At 40.7% G+C, this 22412-nt stretch overlaps 1 protein-coding gene across 1 annotated transcript in view; it reads right to left on the bottom strand.

Annotated features, from left to right (window-relative positions):
- LOC117776523 (vacuolar protein sorting-associated protein 13B-like) overlaps positions 1-22412 on the bottom strand; it is a 312145-nt gene that overhangs the window by 2578 nt on the left and 287155 nt on the right. The window contains 17 exon segments of the mRNA XM_034610493.1: positions 1931-2033; positions 3574-3750; positions 4477-4647; positions 5027-5203; positions 7033-7261; positions 8277-8441; positions 8863-9313; positions 10182-10300; positions 13127-13323; positions 13542-13669; positions 14222-14508; positions 16175-16321; positions 17015-17109; positions 17112-17172; positions 17174-17206; positions 18567-18774; positions 22189-22359. Coding sequence (XP_034466384.1) covers positions 1931-2033; positions 3574-3750; positions 4477-4647; positions 5027-5203; positions 7033-7261; positions 8277-8441; positions 8863-9313; positions 10182-10300; positions 13127-13323; positions 13542-13669; positions 14222-14508; positions 16175-16321; positions 17015-17109; positions 17112-17172; positions 17174-17206; positions 18567-18774; positions 22189-22359 — 2919 coding nt within the window.

Raw genomic sequence — 22412 nt, 5'->3', positions numbered from 1 at the left:
AACATATCGCTAACTCCTCAGGTAATGAAAACTAAAGTGAAATGTCCACAAGGATGGGCAGTATTTATGATACATGTATTAGAACTACATATTTGAAATACAAAATAGTATTTTGTAATTTGTATTTTTGTAGGTAAGAAATACTGTAAAATAGTTTCTGTGAGACGTGTACGTGATGATTTCATAAAACGTAAATTGATGCATGCAGCCTCTGATTGGCGTTTACTCAGTTATTTGCCCAGGCTCGTTGAGATCGGAACATTGAGGTTCAGAAAATTGATGATCCAGCACGAAGCGAGACCCAAAGAAGAAGCACAAGGTGAGAAATGTGTTGGTTGCCAGCTCTCATCCATTTTTGGCATAAATTCTCAACAGTTCCTGTTAGGTTTTGGTGTTTGTTTGAGTATCCTAGGCTAAATAATATTTAACGAATACTATTTAACCCAAGAAACATTAGCAGTCCTCACAGTTAATGTTACCTTGCACTTTCAGCATATATCTTAAGTTTTTGTCGGCTGTGCACAGGAGAAGAACTATACAGCCAGTTGTTGTATAACATTACTCTATAATGCAAAGAGATGGTTTAAATTAGTTTTGTGTCTTATTGTCATAAAGAATGTTCTGCTGCAAAGCCATGAAACAACAGGTTGTTATCCCATCCACCACTGGCATTTGTTGTAGCTCACAACTTCTCTAAGTCAAAGTGTGTAACTTACTGGGGGCTGTTTTGTGTTTAGTGAGAATATTTCTGAAATAACTGTGCTATTGAACAATTGATTTTTTTTCATTGATTGAACAATTCATAGTTAGAAATAGTTTTCTTTGGATAAGGTGCTATCAGTTGTCTTATTAGGAATGACTTGTTTGTCATTGTTGTCAGTGTTGCTAGTGCAAGGTCGGTCCCTACCAAACAGGTACTGTAGGTCAGACTATTTGAACTATGTGTTGACTGGTTGCATGTCAGATTTATGGCATGCCTCATTAGCTGTTGCTTTCAAAAATGGTCCACTTACTCAACTGAGTCAGTGTGCTGCTGAAGAGATAAATCAAACAGGCTGATAAATATATGGAAGTAGTATTTTTAAAATATAAAAATACAGTAGTTTGTTTTGATACATGGCGTGGTTACTGTATTTTGGACTTTATTTTGATACATTTAACAAAAGTGTATTTGGTATATTATTTCAAAAATACATTTGGATGTATCTTTGTCCATCCCTGAATGTCCAGAATAAATATTGTACTTATAATTTATTGCAGTTGGCAATAGCAGACTGCTACTAGAAGCTAATGTTTGATAACTATGGAAACCAAACTTCAGAAAAAAACATTTTAAAATAGCACAAATGCATTTACTACGGCTCCTGATCACCTTCTGCACACACTGGCCTCATACATTTGTATGATTACATTGAGTGTTTGACTGTAATCTTGGAATCTGCGGAACACTCCGATCTGATGCAGGGCTGGAGATGATTTACTCCACAGTACCCAAACATGTGACCTCTGTAAACTGAGTCTCTCCAAACCATTACAGCTCACACAGAGAGGTGTTCCTCCTCCATCTGATGGCACAGGGAATGATCTCTGGATAAACTCATAGTTAAATAACTAGCACAATTTTTAGCTGGCGGCTTTGGCAGAGTGCTTATAAAAACCTTTTACCATGGCTCAATGAGAACAAAGCAGGGCAGGCTGGCTACCATGTGTAGGATCAGGTCAAATATCTTTCAGGCTTTTTTGTGGGAGAAAGTGGGTAATAAACTCTCCAAGGTTATTTTAAACACAACAGCAAAAATGATGAGAGGTGGAACAGCAGATTCTGGAGAGAGTCCAACACAAGTAAAGGCAAAAACACATGTTGCATTTCTAGAGGAATAGCTGCACAAAATTTAAGGAGGAGCCTGCAGGATTAATAACTGGGGCTTACCAGACATATTTAAGGTGGCTGTTTGGGGCTTGAGCCGACTTCTCCTCTACAGGCAGGTAGAGTTGTTTAGGAAGCTGCCACAGTCCTGCTCCATGGAGGATCCCTGTTAGAAGAGACACAAAGACAACAGGCGGCATCAGTGTAACTGAAGGGTGCCTTATGTTCTCTGTTTGACAGTGGTGTGGATTGTGCGCATGCCTTTGGGTACGACATCAAATTGATAAGGGGATGGATGTGGCTCGGGAGTTAGAGCGGGTCGTCCACTAATCAGAAGATCTGCGATTCGATCCCTGCCTCCACCATCCCTGGTGCTGCAGTTGTCCTTGGACAAGATACCCCAAATTTCCTCTGATGGCTGTGCCGGAAGTGTATGATTGATGTATGATAGACAAGTGCTGCTCATGGATGCACTTTATGAATGTGTGTAGAAAAGCACTGTATAAATACCGACCTTTTACCATTTTATAAAACAGACCCTTCTAACTTAAAGGTTACTATGAGCTAATAAATTAGATAAAATTCCATACTCATACTTCAGAGTGAGGTCATAACCCTTGTGTAGCAGCGAGTCAGTGAAGTCATCAAGCAGTTAAACAGAGTCGTAAAGACCTCAGTAGGTCCCATTAATGATGTCAGCGCAGTGATACTCTGCAACACTGTTTACTCTGAGTCAGTGTGTGGAAGTATGTGTGTCGATATATCCATTTCATAAGAGAGGATGGAGTGTGACAGAATTACTCCACAAATTAATACACAATACTGTATAATTATAATATATATCACTGGTATATTGACCTTTAGTGCGTCTGTGCTGTTAGAGTGAGTATCGGAGTGTGTGCTGGTGAGTGTGTTTCTGCTGATGCAGTGAGCATATGCACAAGTTTGTGTTTGTACTGTGTGAGCTCAGAGGATTAGATAGATCAGAGTCAGGTCCTCAGGGAGTCACAGCACTTATAGGAAGCTGCTCAGCTTGTTGGTAGTAGACTTGTTAGCACTTACAAACACAACCCTCTGATCCACTTCTCACCCCTACCCACATCTTCTGCCCCTAATAAAATACTAACTCCAGGGGCCTTAACTTCCCATATGTGGCTCAGAGGGTAGAGGGGTTGACCTCTGATCAGAAGGTCGGCGGTTCCCAATTCCTCATGCCTAAGTGTCCTCGGGCAAGATACTGAACCCCAAATTGCCTCTGATGGCTGTATGAATGTGTGTGTGGATGGGTGAATGGCAGAAAGCTGTACTGTACAGCGCTTTGAGTGGTCATCAAGACTAGAAAAGCTCTATACAAATACAGACCATTTAGCATAATTGAATCTGTTGGTTCTTGTATGATTAGCCACACGGCTAAATGACGGGAGGGCTGGCCTGATAAACATGTGACTTCTGTCTGGGTCTGAGAGGAGGGAAGGGAGATGTTGTGTTTTCCATTTCAGATTCACTAACACACTAACTCTAATTCACATGTGCGGTTATTAGATTATTGTGGACTGAGCTCTTGGTTTCCAGAATGAGTTCATCATAGTTTGTGTTGATCATGATGAGAATTGCTCACTAATTTAACCTACAGTACTAAAGCAGCTCTAAAAAAAAGCAATGACTGTTTTCAACATGGACTTATCTTTGGCACATCCTGAACTCACCGTATCCAGTCTGAGACACCAGCTCAGCAGCTCCACCGATGGGTTTGGTGAAAACACCCACAATGCCTTTCCCCACTCCAGAGATTACGCCTTTGGCTTTGCTACCAGCTGAGCTCTGCATCTCCCAGCTCCTCTGGAAGTTCTGCATGGGCTGGTCAACAATGCCTGCTATCGCTCCTGCAAAATATAGGAAAAAGTCTTGGTCCTTTGTTTGTCTGATGTGCTGTGTTAATAAATTGAAATAAAATATTCATAGTGAAAATATGCAAGTTGTACAGATGAATTTAAAACACCTTTAACAAAGGGGGAAAGGTGGTGATTTTAGATATTTTCAGATTTTCAGAGAGATGGTGGGTCCTCACTTAGATACCGAGTCCAAAGGATCACAGGAATTCAGAAATGCTTTTACCCTCCAGAAAAGGTCTGACCATTCATGCTATGAACGACAAATTATAATCCACTGTAACCTAAAGATCCGAGCAGCTGTTGGTTTCGATGCTCTGACATTTCGTTACAGTTTTACGGCCCTCTGGGTGTTTATTGAGTCCCTGCTGTGCTGTCTCCATTGCTCTGTCTCAAAGCTCTCTGTAATTGTGTGTGTGTGTGTGTGTGTGTGTGTGTGTGTGTGTGTGTGTGTGTGTGCGTGTGTGCGTGCATGCAAATATATGTGGGCAGAGCACGGGCTTGATTTACTGCCTTTTTTAGTCATAAGTATTTCTTGAAATTAATTTATTACTTGTAATGTAACTTAAAGACAATGCAACATAGTGCTCACACCCGTTTGAATTTTCAAAAACCAGGACTACAAAATTGTATTATTGTCAAACCACTTTTTTATGCAACTGAAAAAACAACTAATAGTGTGAGGTAAACAAGTGAGTGTGTGTGTGTATGTACACCTACCTAACAAGCTAATGCCGAGTCGTGACAGCCCCTGCCTCAGTCCGTCCCCGAGACTCTCCGGCAGCTGTCGCCTCCACTCCTCCTGCCTGGTGTAGTGCTCCTCATCCAGAGACAGCCGGTCCATGTTCCTGGCCAGACTCGTGGCTAAGTTAGTGATGGACGTCAGCGTACCTGAACACAATGGTGCCATGTTCACATTCAATGTTCACAGTTTGCAAATGACATCATGAGTTCTGATGGTTAGTGATAGAGCCCCACAATATTCAATCAGAGATTAAAAAAGAGAAATTGTGTCAGTACATGACTTATATGTACTTATTTCTTTATGAACCAGTAACACCTTCCCCTCAGGCGTATTCCTGCACTGAGATATGTATTTTCTTCACTTTCATTATTTAATTCATTACACAGCTCAAAGTTTATTCTAACAAACCTGCTATATCGGCATGATAGCGATATAAAATCAATATAAATAAAAACTGTTTATCAGATAACACAAGTAATGTTTAACTCTAAGAGAAAATTAAAAGACTGTGAACATTTGTGTTACCTTTTGAGATATGTTTGACGAAAGAGGTGGTCCCTCTGGACACCCCACTGACAAAGGCTCCAGGTCCTCGGGTCAGACCCTCATAAGGCAGACGGAAGAAGTCTGACACGCCGTTACCGATACTCCGCACCAGGCTAGCAGGACTGCCAAGGATCTCCAAAGACCCCACCACCCAACCTGATGAATGACACAGGATGTCAGATGGGTACAATTGTGAATAATAACGTCACATATGGCCAAATATGTACATATGCTGGAACATTAAACTGTACTGTTTGATAGTGTATAATCAGTCAAATGCTGGGAGCTTTGTTTTATATTAATTTATCAGTAGTGTCAGAAATATTTCTTCAACCTCCTGGCATCTAAGAACAAAGAATTTATAAACTATTCTGGAGTGTGTTGGATCTCCATTTCCTCAATGCTAGGAGACGTTTCAGCCAGCAGTGTCTTCTTTCCCTTTTAGTGTTTGCTGGAGAAACTCACTCAGTTTAGCTTCACAAGAAAAAGTTGGACTGGAAGAAAATATTTAAATAAATCAACTTTAACTGTATTGTTGTTGGAGGTAGCCATGTAAAACATAATATATAATCCCACAGTATTTTTTTATAGTCCTGAAATGAGTTTAGCATTTTACAGAAATAAAAAGAAAATACATCTGGAACATTTACTCTGAGAGGAACATTGAAGATACGAGCCCCTTGAGTAGAGTCACTTTCATTATCTTCTATGTGCCAAAAACAGCTTTAAGAGCAAATGCTCTTAAAGAATTTACAGAATAACGTACAAAGTGTTTGACATTATGATGTTTCACACTGTGTTAAATTTATAAGAATTTATTTCTTCATAACTCAAAGATTTACAAACACACAAACTTGTGCACACAGACGCACAGTTTGACACAGTTAGATTTACAGTCTCCTACAATCTCACCTCTCTCATTCATCCATTGAGCCTCCTTCAGATGGCAAGGCTCATTGATATTTATGCACTGACAATTGCATCACAAAAATCAAATAGCCATTTCTCAATGCTCTGATCTTATTCTCTGTCAATTTGCTCTTGAGTGATGGACTCTAATGGTAGGTAACAAACTCCAGTGGGGCCAAGTGGTCGTTCCTGCTTTACAAAGTCTCCCAGTTGTGGTTTTGGTAAAGCATGAAGTCCTGACAGGAGCTGATGTTTACAGGGCTGAGTCATGCTTTTAAACACACACACATGCATATACTGGAGTTTATGCCTTTCAATATCCATATGTCCATAAGTCTTTGCATGTGCAGACTGGGGATTTACGCCTGTGGGTGTATGCGTGATTGTAGTACCATACATTCTAAAGCTAATCAGGCCCAGAATGCATTGCTTCCAGGTCCCTCTCTCCGTGATGACTCAGGAAGAGGAGAACGTGGTAAGGTGATGTGTTGAAATACGAGCAGAAATGAGGGCTTTAATGAGAGACAGCGGGAAGGAAGCATCTGGCCAGAACGGTGATTTCTGATGTGGGAATGTCTGAGTTAAATCAGACCATGTGTGGACTCTTAGACTTGACAGGAGGACAATGAGGGAGAGAGGAAGAGAACCTTTACAGTGCCTGATAAAGTCAGGCTTAGACCTGGTGGTCATTCACGGATTAACCATAACATCCTTCCTACACTCAGAGTGTGAAACAGAAGTCTCACAATAAATTATGTCCATAAGAGAATCTAAATCTCTCGTGCTTCCAGCCATTCGAGTTTTTGGGTTTTGCTGCTGGATATTTTTACTGCACTTTCTGCCACAGAGTAACAGGAGCCCCCCCCCCTAATAGGAGCAATCATTTCAAAAACTCAACTCTGGACCTAGCGAGAGTAAATTTATAGAATTTCTCACTCAAGCAGAAATCCTGTCCTTCTTCATGAAATAATGTACATGTAGTTACTGAAAATATGTGCACCACAAACTCTTATGATATGGCTGCATGTTGTTTTTCAGAGAGATAAAAAGCTGTGTCTCCTCTGTCAATGACCTACCAGCTCTGAAGAGGGCTCCAGCAGCATAGTGCATTGCCAGAACGTGGACAAGCTGCCTGGCTGTGGTGCAGAGTGGCCCTCTCTCAAACAGAGAGAAGGAGAGTGGAGTATGGTCTGAGGCGATGTACAGCTTAAGGGAGGCATGGATGCTGACCAGCAGGTTGACCGGCTGGATGGTCAGCCTCTGCAGCCGCACTGGGTTGACTAACGCTTGCAGCGACTGAAGCACCTAGAGAATATTACAAAATTAGTCATAAGAAAGATTTTTCAAATATTACAAAACCATACTAAAATATATAGATCATCATTTATCCCGTACAGATTTATTTCATCATTACATGATTTGACAATAAGAGTGGTTTATTGTGAGCAGATATGATGTAAGCAGGCTGTTATCTATAATAAGGTTGAATGCTGCTACATGTATGTCTGCCCCAAGGTTAACCTGCCACTGTGCTAATAATATCTACCGGATTATATATATACCTGATAATCGGATTATTTTAATCTCGCCGTACTGGACTGAGACACTTATTCACGGGTGCCGCAGGAGTTGATCTCTGTCATGACAGCAACATTCATAGAATTACTTCCTCTTTAGCGATGTAACGTAAAAACACAAGGTTCGTTTTGTTGCCGAAATGCTTTATATTGAGCTCAATTGCAGAGCTGTTACTTTGAAAAGTTATGAATTTGGGTATGAACATTATGTGGATTGCTTAACAGACATTTGAAATAGCCAAGATGTAATGTATTAAAAATATAGCACCAGTAAATCATTCAACCTTAGATATAAGATACATATATGAGCAGTGATAAAGCAAATTCTGTTTCATGATATGAAAAACACTATAAAATCCTCATTGCAGCTAAACCAGGTAGGATTGATGTAAAGTTTTCTAACTTCACTCTGCACCATAGAGAAACAATAAAAAGTGACATATTAAGCATATTAAAGAACTGCTTGAGAAGGACTCACTAACGTCAAGGACTAATTCTGAAGTAGGTTCCAGAGTGTATCAAACAATCACTCATTCTTAAAATTATAACAATTTGGAAAGAGGGAATAAGACAGAAGTCGTATAGAGCATTTCATCAATCTATTAATTCTAGAGGTCTCTGTCTGTCTGTCTCTCATATGTAAGGCACTGTAATAGTAATGAGAATGGAGTGATTAAATAAAGTGACTCGAATTATCAGCCCTATTGTAACTAAATAAAGACAAGATATTATGATTGGTGCACCTGTTCAGGGAGCGTGGGGGCTGGTCCAGACTCTCTACTCCTCTGGCTCTCTGCTGTAGCTGAGGCTATAGCTCTATCAGGGATGTAGGTGTAGAACAGGGTCTTAATGTAGTAAACAAAGGTGTCTTCAAGGTAGACTCTGGCAGGCTGGAGCTGGAAGTTGACCTAAGGAGAATGTGCACAAAAAATGAGAACTGTGAGAAATGACTGGAAAGAGAAGTAATTGATTTGGACACTTTGATTCTGTCTTCGAAAAAGGGTGATTTCCTTTTAAGTGTCAATGCAGTCGTAAAACAATTTCCATTTGAATTATTACTATGTGTTAAACTCGTTATGTAATTAAACTAATAAAGAAATTGCATAATCCCACATACTATACTTTGTGTTGACTTTATTTCTGTTGTTGCTAGGGTGTACTGTATGATTACTGGGGTTAGAGATACCCAGGTAGGTGCTTACAGTGCTTTGAGTAGATAAACAGTGCTTATAAAATACTGACAGATAGAAGACAAATTGATTCAAAGTCAATGTTCAGGTTATCAAACAGCAGTCTACTGTGACAAAGAAAAAGCTAATCCAAACCAACCTCCTCCACAGTGCATTTGTCTCCAGCCAGCGTCACCCTGAGCTGCAGAAAACAGGAGTGTTTGAACTCCTCCAGGGCTTCAGGAGAATCTGTGGGGCTGGCATCGCTGCTCCATGGACCCCCGGGATCAACTCCCCCTCTCTGATCCTGGCACAGCAGCACGGGGAAGTGGAAACTCGCCCGGTTATAAAGCTGGTTGTCTATTTGCAGAGTGGAGCAGAAGACCTCAATCAGAGAGGTATCAGGCATCAGAGCCGAGATGGATGCTGTTTCCAGGCCAGGGTCAACTTTCAGCTCCAGGGGAAGGGACGTAGGTTCTGGAGCCAGACTGAAGAGCAGCTTAGTCAACGTGAGTCTAAGCAGCTCCACAGAACCAGAGGGACTCGTGATGTCATCACTCAAAGCCACACTGGTCTCACTCAGGAGAACTCTGAAGGACAGCTTCAAAGACCTGAAAACAATACAGATATTATAAATGTGAAAATACAATGACATGATGAAATTAATTAAAAAAAATGCAAGTTTAGCAGGATGTCATAACTTAAATAATTTTTGTTGTCTAAAAGTAAAAAAAACTCCATGTGAAATATAATTAAGTTTTAACCATGATTAGTTTGATTATTAGAGAATAAAGAAGCCAAAATCATTTAGCTTGTGCTGAACCAGCAGATTAACAATGACCACAGATGTAATTTGTTTACATTTACCTCAAGTCATTACATTCATTTTCTATTTTGTCAAATTACAAAGCAGTAATGTGTTGATGTAATGGACTAAATCGGTAATACAGTGACCCTTAGAGCTCGACCAACTGTAATTTAAGAATACCCCTGCAAATAGACAAAACACAATCAAGTTAAGTAAACATCTAAATAAATCTGCCATGTGCAGCAGGAAAGCAGTATTTGCTCTGCATTTCCATATTTGGTTCTGTTTTATCACCCATTTTTATAAATGCTGCACATGTGTTGCCAAATGAATGAATGTGATTTCCTAGTTAGTTTGTGTATTGTCTATCAGCATGTGTTTTCTCAGGTTACAGGGCATAATATCATGTTCTACTCATGTTTTTCCTGCATAACTAATGTCACTCAAGACAATATAAGAAGGTTTGAGCACCCTCCTGTGGTGACAGTGATGTATATCTCTGCATGTAACTGCTGCTCCATGAAAATGTAAATGTAAATTATTATAAATTAATGATTATAAAGCAATTTTAAAACAGTAAAAGGCAAAGTGGTATGTGGTGCATGCACAGATGATTTATTATGGTTCCAATATGTAGGAAGCATAAACACAGAGCACAAGAACACACATACCTGTTGTGCTGGTTGATTATAGTGTCCACACTGCCCTCTGGTGCCAGAGACAGAACCAGGATACCCCTCTCATGCACGACATCAATGTAGAGACACCCAAAACCAGGCAGGAACACCACCTGAACAACATCACAAAACAAATCTGTAGGGAGATGGAATGACACTCAAACAGCCAAAGATGGAGTGAGGCGCATTTCACCTTTAATAAACATAGAGTAGATTTGCAGCTCAGTATTCTTTACATTATTCTTCATGTGTGTTTCAGAGCATGCATGTGTCTGACTTTAGCCTCCACCACTCTAGGTCCAGAGTGATCAGTCCCTCATGTTACGAAAGGAAACAGATCCCTGCTGAACACTTTGCTGAGCAGTCATAACAAGTCTGACCTTTAACCTCTCACCCCTACCACATAGGTCAGACTCAGACCTCGCAGTAACCAGAGATAGACGGCCTCAACCTCAACCCCAGCCTACAGCTGGCTAGACACAACACCAAACCTTACACCCACCTCCGTAACACCGTACTAAACACACAATATTACACTGACCAGAGCAAAAACACACACACACGCACCACAGCTTCCTCAGTTTTGGCCTGGGTTGGGTCCAACATGGTGAAGAATTGCCTAAACAAGTAAGAACCTGGATTGTGTGATTAATTGCACAAGAATGGCCTGTTTGAAGATTAGGGACTTTCAACCAGGATTTAGAATCCATCACAGCACAGAAACAGCACTGTCTCTATACGTGTCCTGCTGGATCTTAGTGCTGCATTTGACATTATAGATCATAAGATTAAACATTAAACATGGGCACAATTTTCCATTATGTTACAAATGGTTTCTTCTAATCAATGTAGTAAATACTGTTATTTTGTTGATGTGTTCAGTTACACGCCGCATCTATTGCACTTCTGTCCTCACATGTGGCTCTCTCTGAGGTTTCTAGGTTTTTTCCCCCTGTTTTGGTAGTTTTTCCTTACTCTTGTTGAGGGTTCAGGGCAGAGGATGTCACACCTTGTTAAGCCCTATTGGACAAATTGTGATTTAGGGCTATGCAAATAAAATTTGATCGATTTGATTGATTGAAGATTCTTTTACAGAGACTGGAACACTAAGGATTAAACAGAGCACTAGGATTGTTTAAGTTGTACAATTGTAAATTGTATATTACAATTTGTTCATTTTAACAACGACTCCTCCATCCAAACAAAAGTTAGTCATGTAATTTCACAAGGTTCTGTACTTGGACTGTTACCTCTCACTTTGTATCTGTTTCCTGCAATATTATCAGAAAGGAAAACACTTCCATTGTTACGCAGACAACACTCAGCTGTACATATCTATGAAGCCTGATGAATCTAATCACTTAGTTCAACTCCAGAAATCTCTCAAGAACATCAAGGCCTGGATGACTCAGAACTTTTTACTTCTAAATCCAGAACTGAGCTCATTGTAATTGGCCCTAAACATCTCAGAGAATCCCTGTCTGACCAGATAGTCACATTGGATGGTGTTAGTTTGGCCCCTAGCTCCACTGTGAGGAACCTTGGAGTTATGTTTGATCAGGACATGTCATTTGACCCACATATAAAACAAGTCTTTAGGACAGCTTTCTTCCACCTGCGCATTATTATGAAAATTAGGAACATCCTGTCTCAGAAGGATGCTGAGAAACTAGTCCATGCATTTGTTACCTCTAGACTGGATTACTGTAACTCTTTATTATCAGGATGTCCCAGTAAGTCTGTGAAAAGTCTGTCTTAGCTTCTCTGCATCAGCTCTCTGTAAAATTCAGAATAGAATAAAAAATCCTGCTTGTCACATACAAAGCCCTTAATAATCAAGCCCCATCATATATTTAAGCCGTTTTCAGACATGACCTTCGGGTAAAATCTGGAGAATTGGCTACGAAGTTTACTCGTCCTTTTACTCATGCACAACACAGCTGGAGGTTTTCTGCACAGACGTTCACAACAGCAACAAATCCTTTCAGGTGAGAGGTGGACCAGCCAGGTGCAGCAGACAGAGGCAGGAAGTAATGTATCAACTCCGCTGCGTAAATCACGTGATCACATTTACAGCACCCCAACACCATCGTCAGCTCTTATCACCACAAACTGTCTTGACATCTTCGTCGGTGTTTTCTTTGTGTGTGTCACTGCTTTTTCACTGGGAGATATTTGTTTTCTTTTTGTTTGTTTTTTCATTTTTGCCTCTGCTGCGTGTTAGAAGCATCATCAACCCCACTCGCTCGTGGTGAATCCCTGCTGTTTTCACACATCAACTTCATCCGGATTTCTACAGACTTTATACATGGAGGCCAGGCGGAGATTTGCGTTCACACATGCACCTCCTCCAGAGAAAATACGGAGGATCTACGGAGGACCCGCGGAGTCCAGTGCATGTCTGAAAGCAGCTTTAAAGAGTATCCTAGCCTTGTATTGTCACTGCTGGGGGAACTCCCATCACTTTTTGTCATAGTTTCTCTCTCTCTCTCTCTCTCTCTCTCATATTTTGCAGGTATCTCTGACTCCAGATCTGACACTAATCAACAAAAAATACTACAGCACAACAATAAAAATAATTTCCTCCCACAGTTGCCAATGTGCTTGCCATTTGCATCACTATGACAAGAGAGGATACAAGATGGTTAACAGGCTACCAAACACAAGATGAAACACAGTAGCAGCAGTGCTAGGAGGTATAGGCTGAACAACAGGAATAACAGAAAACACAGTAGTCATCCTCGGGAAATGGTGGCAAACAATATTCCCTATTAAATCTCCCTTGTTTCTGTTTTTCAAATTAATCAGCTTCATTTCTGTTTTGGCTATAAACAAAATTTAAATGAAAGAGCAGGATTTGTAATTACTTAACATTTTAGTGACACTGACTTGGAGTGTACTCAGTTTTGTTGTATACCGTGCATGCATGCTTGTTGTACCTGAGTGCCGAGGCAGTTGATATTTATGGGGTCAGTCCAGTCAGTGGTGCTGTGGTCTGAGGTGGTTTTCAGCAGCAGTGTGGGCAACATGTCTTTCTGCCTACACTCAGGGAAACTGGAAAAGTGGTGATGAAGCTCATGGTGCAGAGAACAGTTGGCAGGCAGAGGACGGCAGTGCACCTCAGTCCTTGGAGTTTCTATGACAGATAATATAACAGATAATAGTGTAAGTAATGGTAAATGGTCTGTATATATATAGTGCTTTTCTAGTCTTGATGACCACTCAAAGAGCTTTACAAGTAAAAAATAGTAAGTTCTGTTCAGAGCAAAGTACATGGAACGGCTTGAGTAGATCTGGGTAATGGAGGAGATGAGAGGAGAGGTGTCCGCTCCAGTCAGCAATCGATCTTCTTACCTTTGACAGTTTCCTTCAGCAGCAGAGGGATAGGACACTTGTTGTGGATCAGCATGCGTGGACAGGGGTCCTCATTCAGAGTGATGTAGGTCACCCCAAGGTGTTCCTGATATGTAAGTACTATGGCTCTGCAAAACAAATGAAAAAATAAATAATCTAACCCGTAACTAAACTTTTCACAGGAAGCTCCAAACCCTTTCTAACCACACACAGATCAGAATTCCTACAGTAAATGAGGGAAACGTTGCTGGCCAGCCAAAAACCAGAACGCAGAGGTGTATTCGTGAAGAGAATGATTAAATGCACATTGGCCTACTTATTGTATATACCACTATATTTTTACTGAAATTGTCCCAAAAGCTATCTAATCAGACTACTGTAGCTGAAGCGATTCAAAGAAAAATCTAGATTTTCAAACAGAAAGAACCAATAAAGAAAGAGAAAGTAAGAAGAAAGAAAGACATCATATTGACTGAGAAAGATCAATCGCACAAGACAAGCTGAGGGATTGACAGTGGAAATGTTGAGGGCATTTCTTCTTTTGCTCCATCTCCAATGTTTAACAAGCTGTGACTAGCTCCAGTGCCTCACCGCTTGATGTCCTGTGCCAGCTGGGGTTCAAACCCTGCTCTAAATGAACTGTCACAGCCAGCAAACCACAAATGCTCTGCTTCACCCACCTGCTGCTAAGGCCAAACCCAGAGCTTGGTCCCACAGGAACAGACAAACTCTGCCTGGGGAAGTCTGGATGGATGGGAGCAGGGAGGCTCCATGCTGCAGATCCAACTCTGGCATCAGGCCTGGGAAACAAGCTGAAGAGCATGTATCTGAGTGGCAAAGGGTACTCCACCTTTCCCTGGACATTGGTTTGGAGGAGGTCCCAGCATGGCACTGAGCTGGGCTTGGCCAGGGAGGACTCTTCAGAGGGAGCCAGGCTAAACACAGACGTCTCTTGTATCTCACAGGCCTGGAGAGAGGACATAGTATAAACATGTTGAAATGGAAGAGAAAGGCAGAGGAGAGGAAAATAAAGGGAGAAAAAAATATATTTAAAAACGGGAAAACAATGAGGAAGGAAAAGAAAGAATATGAAAACAAAAGAGGTGAGGAGAGCAAATATGAAAAAATTTGAGGGTGGACAAAAGTTGCAAAAGAAAACGGATATAAGAATGGGACATGGAGGCAAAGAAAAAAGGAAAGACAGAGGACACAAGTGACTATAACAAAAGATACATGGTAAAACCACATTGTTATTGTACTCTCCTCTTTCTCCCACTCAGCTTAGTGCTAAATTGGTAGCAGAGAAGCCCTGCTGTGATGGGTTAGCAGCCTGTGCGCAGGGAGTAGTTGAGGACTGTGGGGATTAGGCACTAAGCATGATGAATAGACCAACTAAAAAGGCATTCCTAGCCTTGTTTGTGGTCTGTGTTATTGTTAAGCCCAGTGCCCGCTATTTTTTGTTGGGCTCTTTTCTGTTGGGCTCTTTTCTTTTTAAAAAGTTTTTCAGTCAATTAGTGGCAACTGGCAAGCTCTGCCATCCTTCTTTAAGGGGATCTGAAGGCTCGTTAGATGACATCACTACATTGTTAGTCTCTTTGGGGACAAGCAGCAGATGAAAGTGAGAAGGGAAACCTGCATTCAATTCTGGGTGTTTGTCTAATGTCCCTGTGAAGTGCCATTGCCATATTGTGAGAATGTTGAAAGGAGAGATGAGCTGATGGAAAACGGCTTGCTACATCCCTGCAGTGCATGTGTGTGGCGGTGGTGTGTTGGATGTGTGAGTAATGTGCGTAAGGACTAAACAGCCATGGAAACATCAGCTGGACAGGACTGACATGCTGCAGGACCATAAAACCGCACACACATACACATACAGACACAGGCTCTATGGTTATAAGGTAACAGTATGGAATGGAAGCTATGGGTCCAGGATAAGCTTTTTTACCTCTGCCAAGGAGGTTGTTTTCAACCCTGTCTGTTTGTTTGTTGGTTTGTTTGTTAGCAAGAGTACAAAAAACACCTGAACATATTTCCATGAAATCAAGTAAACCGATGCAGTATGGGTCAGGCAGGAACCCATTCAATTTTGGTGGGGATCCGGATCAGGGGGTGAATACAGGGATTATTTTGAGCACGTTCTTTAACATTGTGAGATAGGTTGCTTTTCAACATTTTTACCTTTTTCCCAGGGAATAATTCATCGATCTTGATGAAAAAGATCTGGCAAATTAAGGGACCAGATATCTACAAGTGTGTGCAACCTGGTGCAGCTTGACAAATTGGGGACTGTTGGGCTTTGGTGGAGGTATGCTCTCCACTGAGTGCCATTCTAGTTTCAAATTGTTTTAGAGAGATGCAGCAATGAATTAAGATGGTGGGGACTTCGACACTGGGCAGTTAATATCTTCCTGTTAATTACAAGAAGCCCTGTGACTAATACTCTATCAAGCAGTTGTTTTGCATGTTTTAAGAAAGGTGCTGGGAAATAAACCTAAAAAAGATTCTGTATTTAGGTGTCTGATATTTAACAAAATAACCCAGAATTGATTAATTCATTAAATCAAAGTATAACTTCTTTCAAGATATTTCAGGTTGACAGATAAGAGAAAAGTGCTCATGTGACATGCCCATACCTGGTCACCAGTTCCCAGTGCGTGGTCAGTCAGCAGAGGCCTGCACTGTACTGTGTAAGGAGTGTTGTTGACAAGAATCGTTCTGTCCTCGATCTGTAGGATCTGGATGCCGTTTCTCACCACAGACGACACACAGAACTGACACAGCTACAGGGGAAACAGCAGTCATTAAACTGTCAGCTATGGATGATAAAAAAAAGAGTTACATTTACTTGATAGATCTGGTTATGATTTTAATGTGGTGAGATGAAGAGCTAATAAATTTGATGCAGTAATGAAAGATGCATCCAAAAAAAATCACTTACTTGCTATCTGTTTACTCTACTAAAAAAAATAACTTTATATTTCATTGTACTAAAAACATTTCCATGGTACCATCAATGGCCTTAATGTAAAATTCAATGACGTTAAACGAGTATTTCAAGCAATAATTGTATTCCCTCCTGGTTTGATAAAACAAACCTTTCTTGATTTGACTTAAATGGTGTTTTATTTCTGTTTTACTAAGTAACATATATTATATCTGTGATCTGGTATCAGTATATATCTAAACAAGTAAACTGTTTGGTTTTTATTACAGCTGGATAGTGGTAGAAAACAAGCTCATGAATAAAAAAGCTGAAAACCACATTGTAATGAAATAAACATACAAGAAAATGTAAAATGCATTTGAATATTACAACCATTAAAAGACTAATTTGTCTTGATTTGATAATTCTTGTGAACTGTTTTTTTGCACTACCCAATGGAATACCCTTTTTAAATATCAGGACATGGAAAGAGGAGTGGTGATGTAACCTTTCATCCAGCTTTAAGTTTTGGCCGTTGTTTTTTTCTCACCTTCTGTCTTCCAGGGAAGGCTCCCAGGGAGATGTCTGCCTCTACACATCCCTCATCATCCAAAGTGACCACCTCTGATACTGATCCCTCTTTCATCGAGGAGAAGTCAAGTCATGGACTAGTTTGAATGCTTGTCGACTTCTGTGGACGGTGTTAGTGAGGGCCCCAGTAGATACCGATCTGGAAGGCTTCCTGGATTTGGGGTACAACGGGCGCAAAGAGGGGGGGACAGCAGGAAATATGTGAAGGGTGAGAGTAGGAGAATGAGAAAGGGAGAAAGGAATCAGAGGTCAAATCACTGTCACTCGTGTCAGGGAAATCTTATTATTAAAACTGACTGTGTTTGATTGCATTTTGGAAACAGCCACATACTAGGGTCAACTGTAGCCTCATTGCTAGTGACTCAGCCCAAATTCCCTGACAGTGTCCATGTTCCCTGCAAAGCTTTTCAAACAGTCCTGGCAACTGAGGAGTTTATAAAATCCATCATTGTGTTGCAGATGCTTGAGTGACGTCCCCCCCCCCCCACTCAAACCAATCGACTGTCAGAGTCACAGTAGAGACCAAGTACTCTCTTAATTATTGTTAATTGATAAATAGCAGGGTGCTATGGAAACATGACTTTATCTGTTTCAATTTCACAGGCAATTTCATCAGCACTTGTTCTTTGAAACTTTGCCTTCTAGCTAAGCCCTAGAAAAAAACATCTGCAGCCCTCTTCTTCTGATCTCAGAAACCAGTGAGAAGAAATGCTTACAGCATATGGTGACAGAGCTTGGCTGCAGATAAATACTTAGGGCAGGGAATATAGTTGAAATGCAGCTCTGGTACATTATCTCAGGTTTTGTTTTTGATTAGTGCAGACTAAAATGAGCAAAGAGCTGGTTTCATCCTGAAAGCTGTCATGTCACAAAAAGAAATAGTTCCTGGTCTTGATCTAAAAATAAAATATATCTTACGTCCAAACTATAATATTAAGATATCTGAAGATCCTGAACCAACTGAGACTTGTTCAGTGCACAGCTGGTAATGTTTTGTTTTAATTATTTTTGTCCTGATTGGAAACATTTAAAAATCAACATTTATGTAATATGAGTCGTTTAATATACAATAGCATAGAAAATGGTGTGTAAGTGCTATATAAGAAATCTAGTTAGTAAAGGAAAAATTAGAACAAAAAGCTTGTTTTTGTGGTATATACATATTACATATGAACTATGAAGTGTAGTTTACGTGTCCTGTTGTATAATATCTTCGGTGGATCTGGAGGGAGACATCTAAAGCCTAAGAAATAACCCTCATGGTTGTCACAGGGTTATCTTGATTTTGGACTAAATGCCACAGATTTGTACAAGAAAGCCTAAATTATAATTAGATGCATGGATTTTGGAAGACAAGGGAATTTACCTTGTAGGGGAAGTCTACATTATGGGAAATATAGGATATGTGTTTTGGAGCTTAAGACCAAAAGTGTGGATATGTTGGCCTCAGTAGCTCCAATTGTCACAGTTTTAAATGTATAAGTTTCAGAATACGATAGATCGCATCCTACCTTGAAGTTGGGCGGTACAATGACTTTGCCGGCTGGTATCTGGAGTACAATGGTCTCTCCCTCAAAAAGCCAGAGGTCCCATTTGGAGTGGTTGGCTAACAGAGCCCAGGGCAGTAGCTCCACCAGCAGGGTGTTTAGGCCAGGTTTCCAGCAGGACAATTTCACCTGCATGGGACTGTCCCACTGGGCAAGGGGCTCCAGCACTGACCTGCGTGGGAGAATATGTTACCAAAGAAATCACCATAATAGCAATAGTATATTTAGCTAGTACTGTAGTGACCCAGATAAACAGTATTTCACAGAACATAGTACACTGATCCAATGAAGAAATTGTACCACGCTCCATTGTACTCTATGTGAGAATGTCAGAAGCCCCAGATATCGAACTGATTTCCATATTGACAGAAAGTGATGTGACTGTTCCCCATCTTCAGCTACACTATGTTAATTATGTGAAGATTTACAGGAAATGTAAGGAAACGAATGCTAACGAATGTCTGTCTGTTCCAGCCACATGTGTAATTGTTATAAAATGGAAGGATATTCAGAGACCTTACTGAGGCCAGTGGATGAAGGAGATGTCTAGCAGCGCCATGAGATGACCTGACTTAATAGTGAGAGAGTAATTAATTTAGGAATGACTTGACAGTGTGCATGACTGTAATCTGAGTGTTTGGTATGGCCACCATCACTCCAAGATAGCTGGTCATTTGTGTTAGTGTAAGACTAACATGGTTATTAATAGGAAGAATAGGATAATGACTGGATTGAATATGTGTTGTTTTTTATATCACACGTCTTTACAGTATATGTTGCATATTACACTTTTTTCTATATCAAGTTTGGTCTTATCAGGAATTAGGTGTTATTTGGGAGAAAAGGGACGTCTTTTCTGTTTATCTAAACTAATAATGATGATAAAAAATGGCAATGAAAAGGACTATTAAAACAGAAAATCCTGATCCACTTATACAGTCAGAGCCATTGGAAGCTTTGTCTTTACAATAAAATAGTCTTGCTGCCGTCCAGACAAGACCACAGACAAGCAGGGAGACATGCTGAACAAACCTCGCCTGTTTTTTCTTACATAAGCTATAGCAGTCGCGCTATGGGTGACATTTCAGACATACCATACATCTATAATGACATATACATTTTGACAGACACACAGCTACCTGTAATGCATTATTGATAAACAACCATTACTGTCAGTGCAGACTGGTAATCAACACGTTTCTGCTCAATCACCAGGAGTTATAGCATTTCCTTTGTCTGCTCTTGTACTGTGGACATGTTTTACACACTGTCAAATACTCAGCCACAGGCAGCCTTAAACAGGTATTTAAATGTGTCATATATAAACAAACAATTCTCAGACTGTTGTAATATGCAGACCATTAACCCACTGACAACAGTCACACAAGCTAAACAAAAACTGTCTGTGAATTGGTTATGCAATACAAACAGAGAGAACAGTTGACAAACCATCTAGGAACACACATGGTCATATCGACACACAGACAGACAGACAGTGAGACAGAAACACACAACCACTTTTCCAGCAAACTACTGTCACAGCAGTCATTTCATGGTAATCATGGTCTTGTGAGCCCTAAACAGTACAGAGTGCCAGAAGAGAGCCAAACAAACAGTTCTCTCAGACTTACTCTGAAGTTCAAACCCATCAAAGACGACCCAGTCTTCCCATTCCCTCAAGGCCGCTTCAACTCTGCTCAACCTACCAACCTGCCATCTCAAACTTGTCACATAACCAGAGACTTCCTGCTGAGAAACAGGACCAAAAACCACTGTGGATAGTTATTCTTTGCAAGTTACTGCTCTGTTTGTGTGTGTGACCTCAAGGCTGAGGGCAGCAGAGTGCAGGACTCATTAATCAAATTAGAGTGCTCACTCAAAAGCTAATTGAAAGATATGTGCTCAGCAGCTTCTTTCAGAACCTGCCAGAACTGGAGCTGAGAGTTTTAAAAGTGTGAAGTTTGAGAGGCACACCACTCTGAACACAAACGGCCTCAAGCCTGAGCTCACCCTAAACCCAACCATTACAAGATGTTTGTTTAATGATTGTGGAGGTGCCTTGCTGCCACTAAAAATCAACCATAGAAAGAAAAAATAACATTTACCACTCTCAACTTCCCCTGTCCATTTAAGACACAATATTTACACACTCTCTGCCAAGGACTTCCTTTGGTTTGGTTCGCCTGCTGTGCCATGGAGACTGAACAGTCTCCACACAGCAAACTGTGTCACTGTTGTCAGCAATAAGGAAAAATATACAAATTAAACTGTGGGTTTCACTTGCTGTCCAAGTTCTGAGTGTGTTTAGAGATAGTGATCAGTGCTATTAATCTTTTAATAACACTTCTTCCCCTTTTCTCTTACCATTTCTTTTCCTTTTGCTCCTTAAGAACATTAAGTAGCAGATTTCTGGGTTTTTGCCACTTTCCAGAATGGGAAATATGCTTTGGCCTTCGGGCTTTTGTCTCACAGGGAAGAGACAGGCTTGACTAATGGAGAAACTCAACACCAGACAGCAGATAGAAGCCCTGAGCTGACACCTTGTATGTGACATTTAAAGGTGAACAATTCATATGGTAGTGTGCATATGCAACATAATGTTATGAGTGTGTACAAATGTGCTGGGCAACAGTCTGTGGGTGATTGTGTATGTATAGAGAGCAGAGAAATCCAGGCAACCACAGGCTCTCTTTGTAATTTGGAGCCTGTGGGAGAGCATGTGGCCACGTCCTCTACCGCTGCTATCAAGATGTGATTGCTCTGTGACAAAAGATGAGTTCCAGAGTGACACATGTGGAGGGATCCAAAATTGTGTGCTGCCCGATAGTATATGTAAACTTATGCATGGGTCACATACTGTATACACACTTGCAGAGATATGCACATATACAGTATAAACACTGTACGTTTTGTAAACCTGTGCCAAGTTTTAACTGGATGCAAGGCCTTGTGACTTGTGTAAGAACATGGGACTGTGACAGAATGACAGCTTAAACCTCCAGTCTGTGGGGACTGCCGAGGGATTGCTGCTAATGTCTGATGCATGGCTCTGCATTGTCTTTGCAGTTAACTGTTTTATTATGTGAACAGAGTAAGCAATAAAGAGAAGCTCCCCCACGAAAGACTCGCTTGCACAACTCTGTGCTTTGAGGAGAGAAGATGTAAGGAGCCTACTATTTCAAAAAAACAAAAGCAAACATACTGTTGGGTCTTGATGATGTTATAAAATCGTAACCAGCCAGATGAACTTTCCGCAGAAGTGTGATAATAAATATTAAAAAGATGTATACATGTGGACTTGTTACAAAGAATCAAGTGGTGTCATGGTTATGGCTCATGGACCTTTGATGTTGTGAATGGGAATTTGGCTCACAACTCTGACCATTATTTCCATCCTCTGTTTAGTTTCAGCTTGTTTATCCTACTCACCTGGGGTCAAGATTAGTCTCTAAGCAGATTCAAGATTCAGAGCAAGAGTAGTCATGAAAGTTTAGCGCAAAATAATCATCATACTTTGTCTGAGGATATTTGTATGTACCCGAACAGACATATGAACATTCATTATACAAAATTTGCAGAGCAGTACCTGTCAGTATCTTTGGTGATGTAGGGCCACGGCAGCTCAGTAGAGGTCTTCGGACCATAGAAATCAGCCAGGATGTCTTTCAGGTTGTCCTCATTTTCAGTCTTATTCACTATTTGTTTGATCAGGTTGGTGGAGATTGGCACAGCGCAGTAAGAAGCATCTTCATCTTCCCTGAGGGGCAGAATATGATCACAAAATTATTACAGATTTCTCTATCAAGACCT

This window comes from Hippoglossus hippoglossus, chromosome 16 (genome assembly GCF_009819705.1).
Source record: "Hippoglossus hippoglossus isolate fHipHip1 chromosome 16, fHipHip1.pri, whole genome shotgun sequence".
NCBI lineage: Eukaryota > Metazoa > Chordata > Actinopteri > Pleuronectiformes > Pleuronectidae > Hippoglossus > Hippoglossus hippoglossus.
The sequence above is the reverse complement of the archived record's forward strand: the minus strand, read 5'-3'. Positions and strand labels throughout refer to the sequence as shown.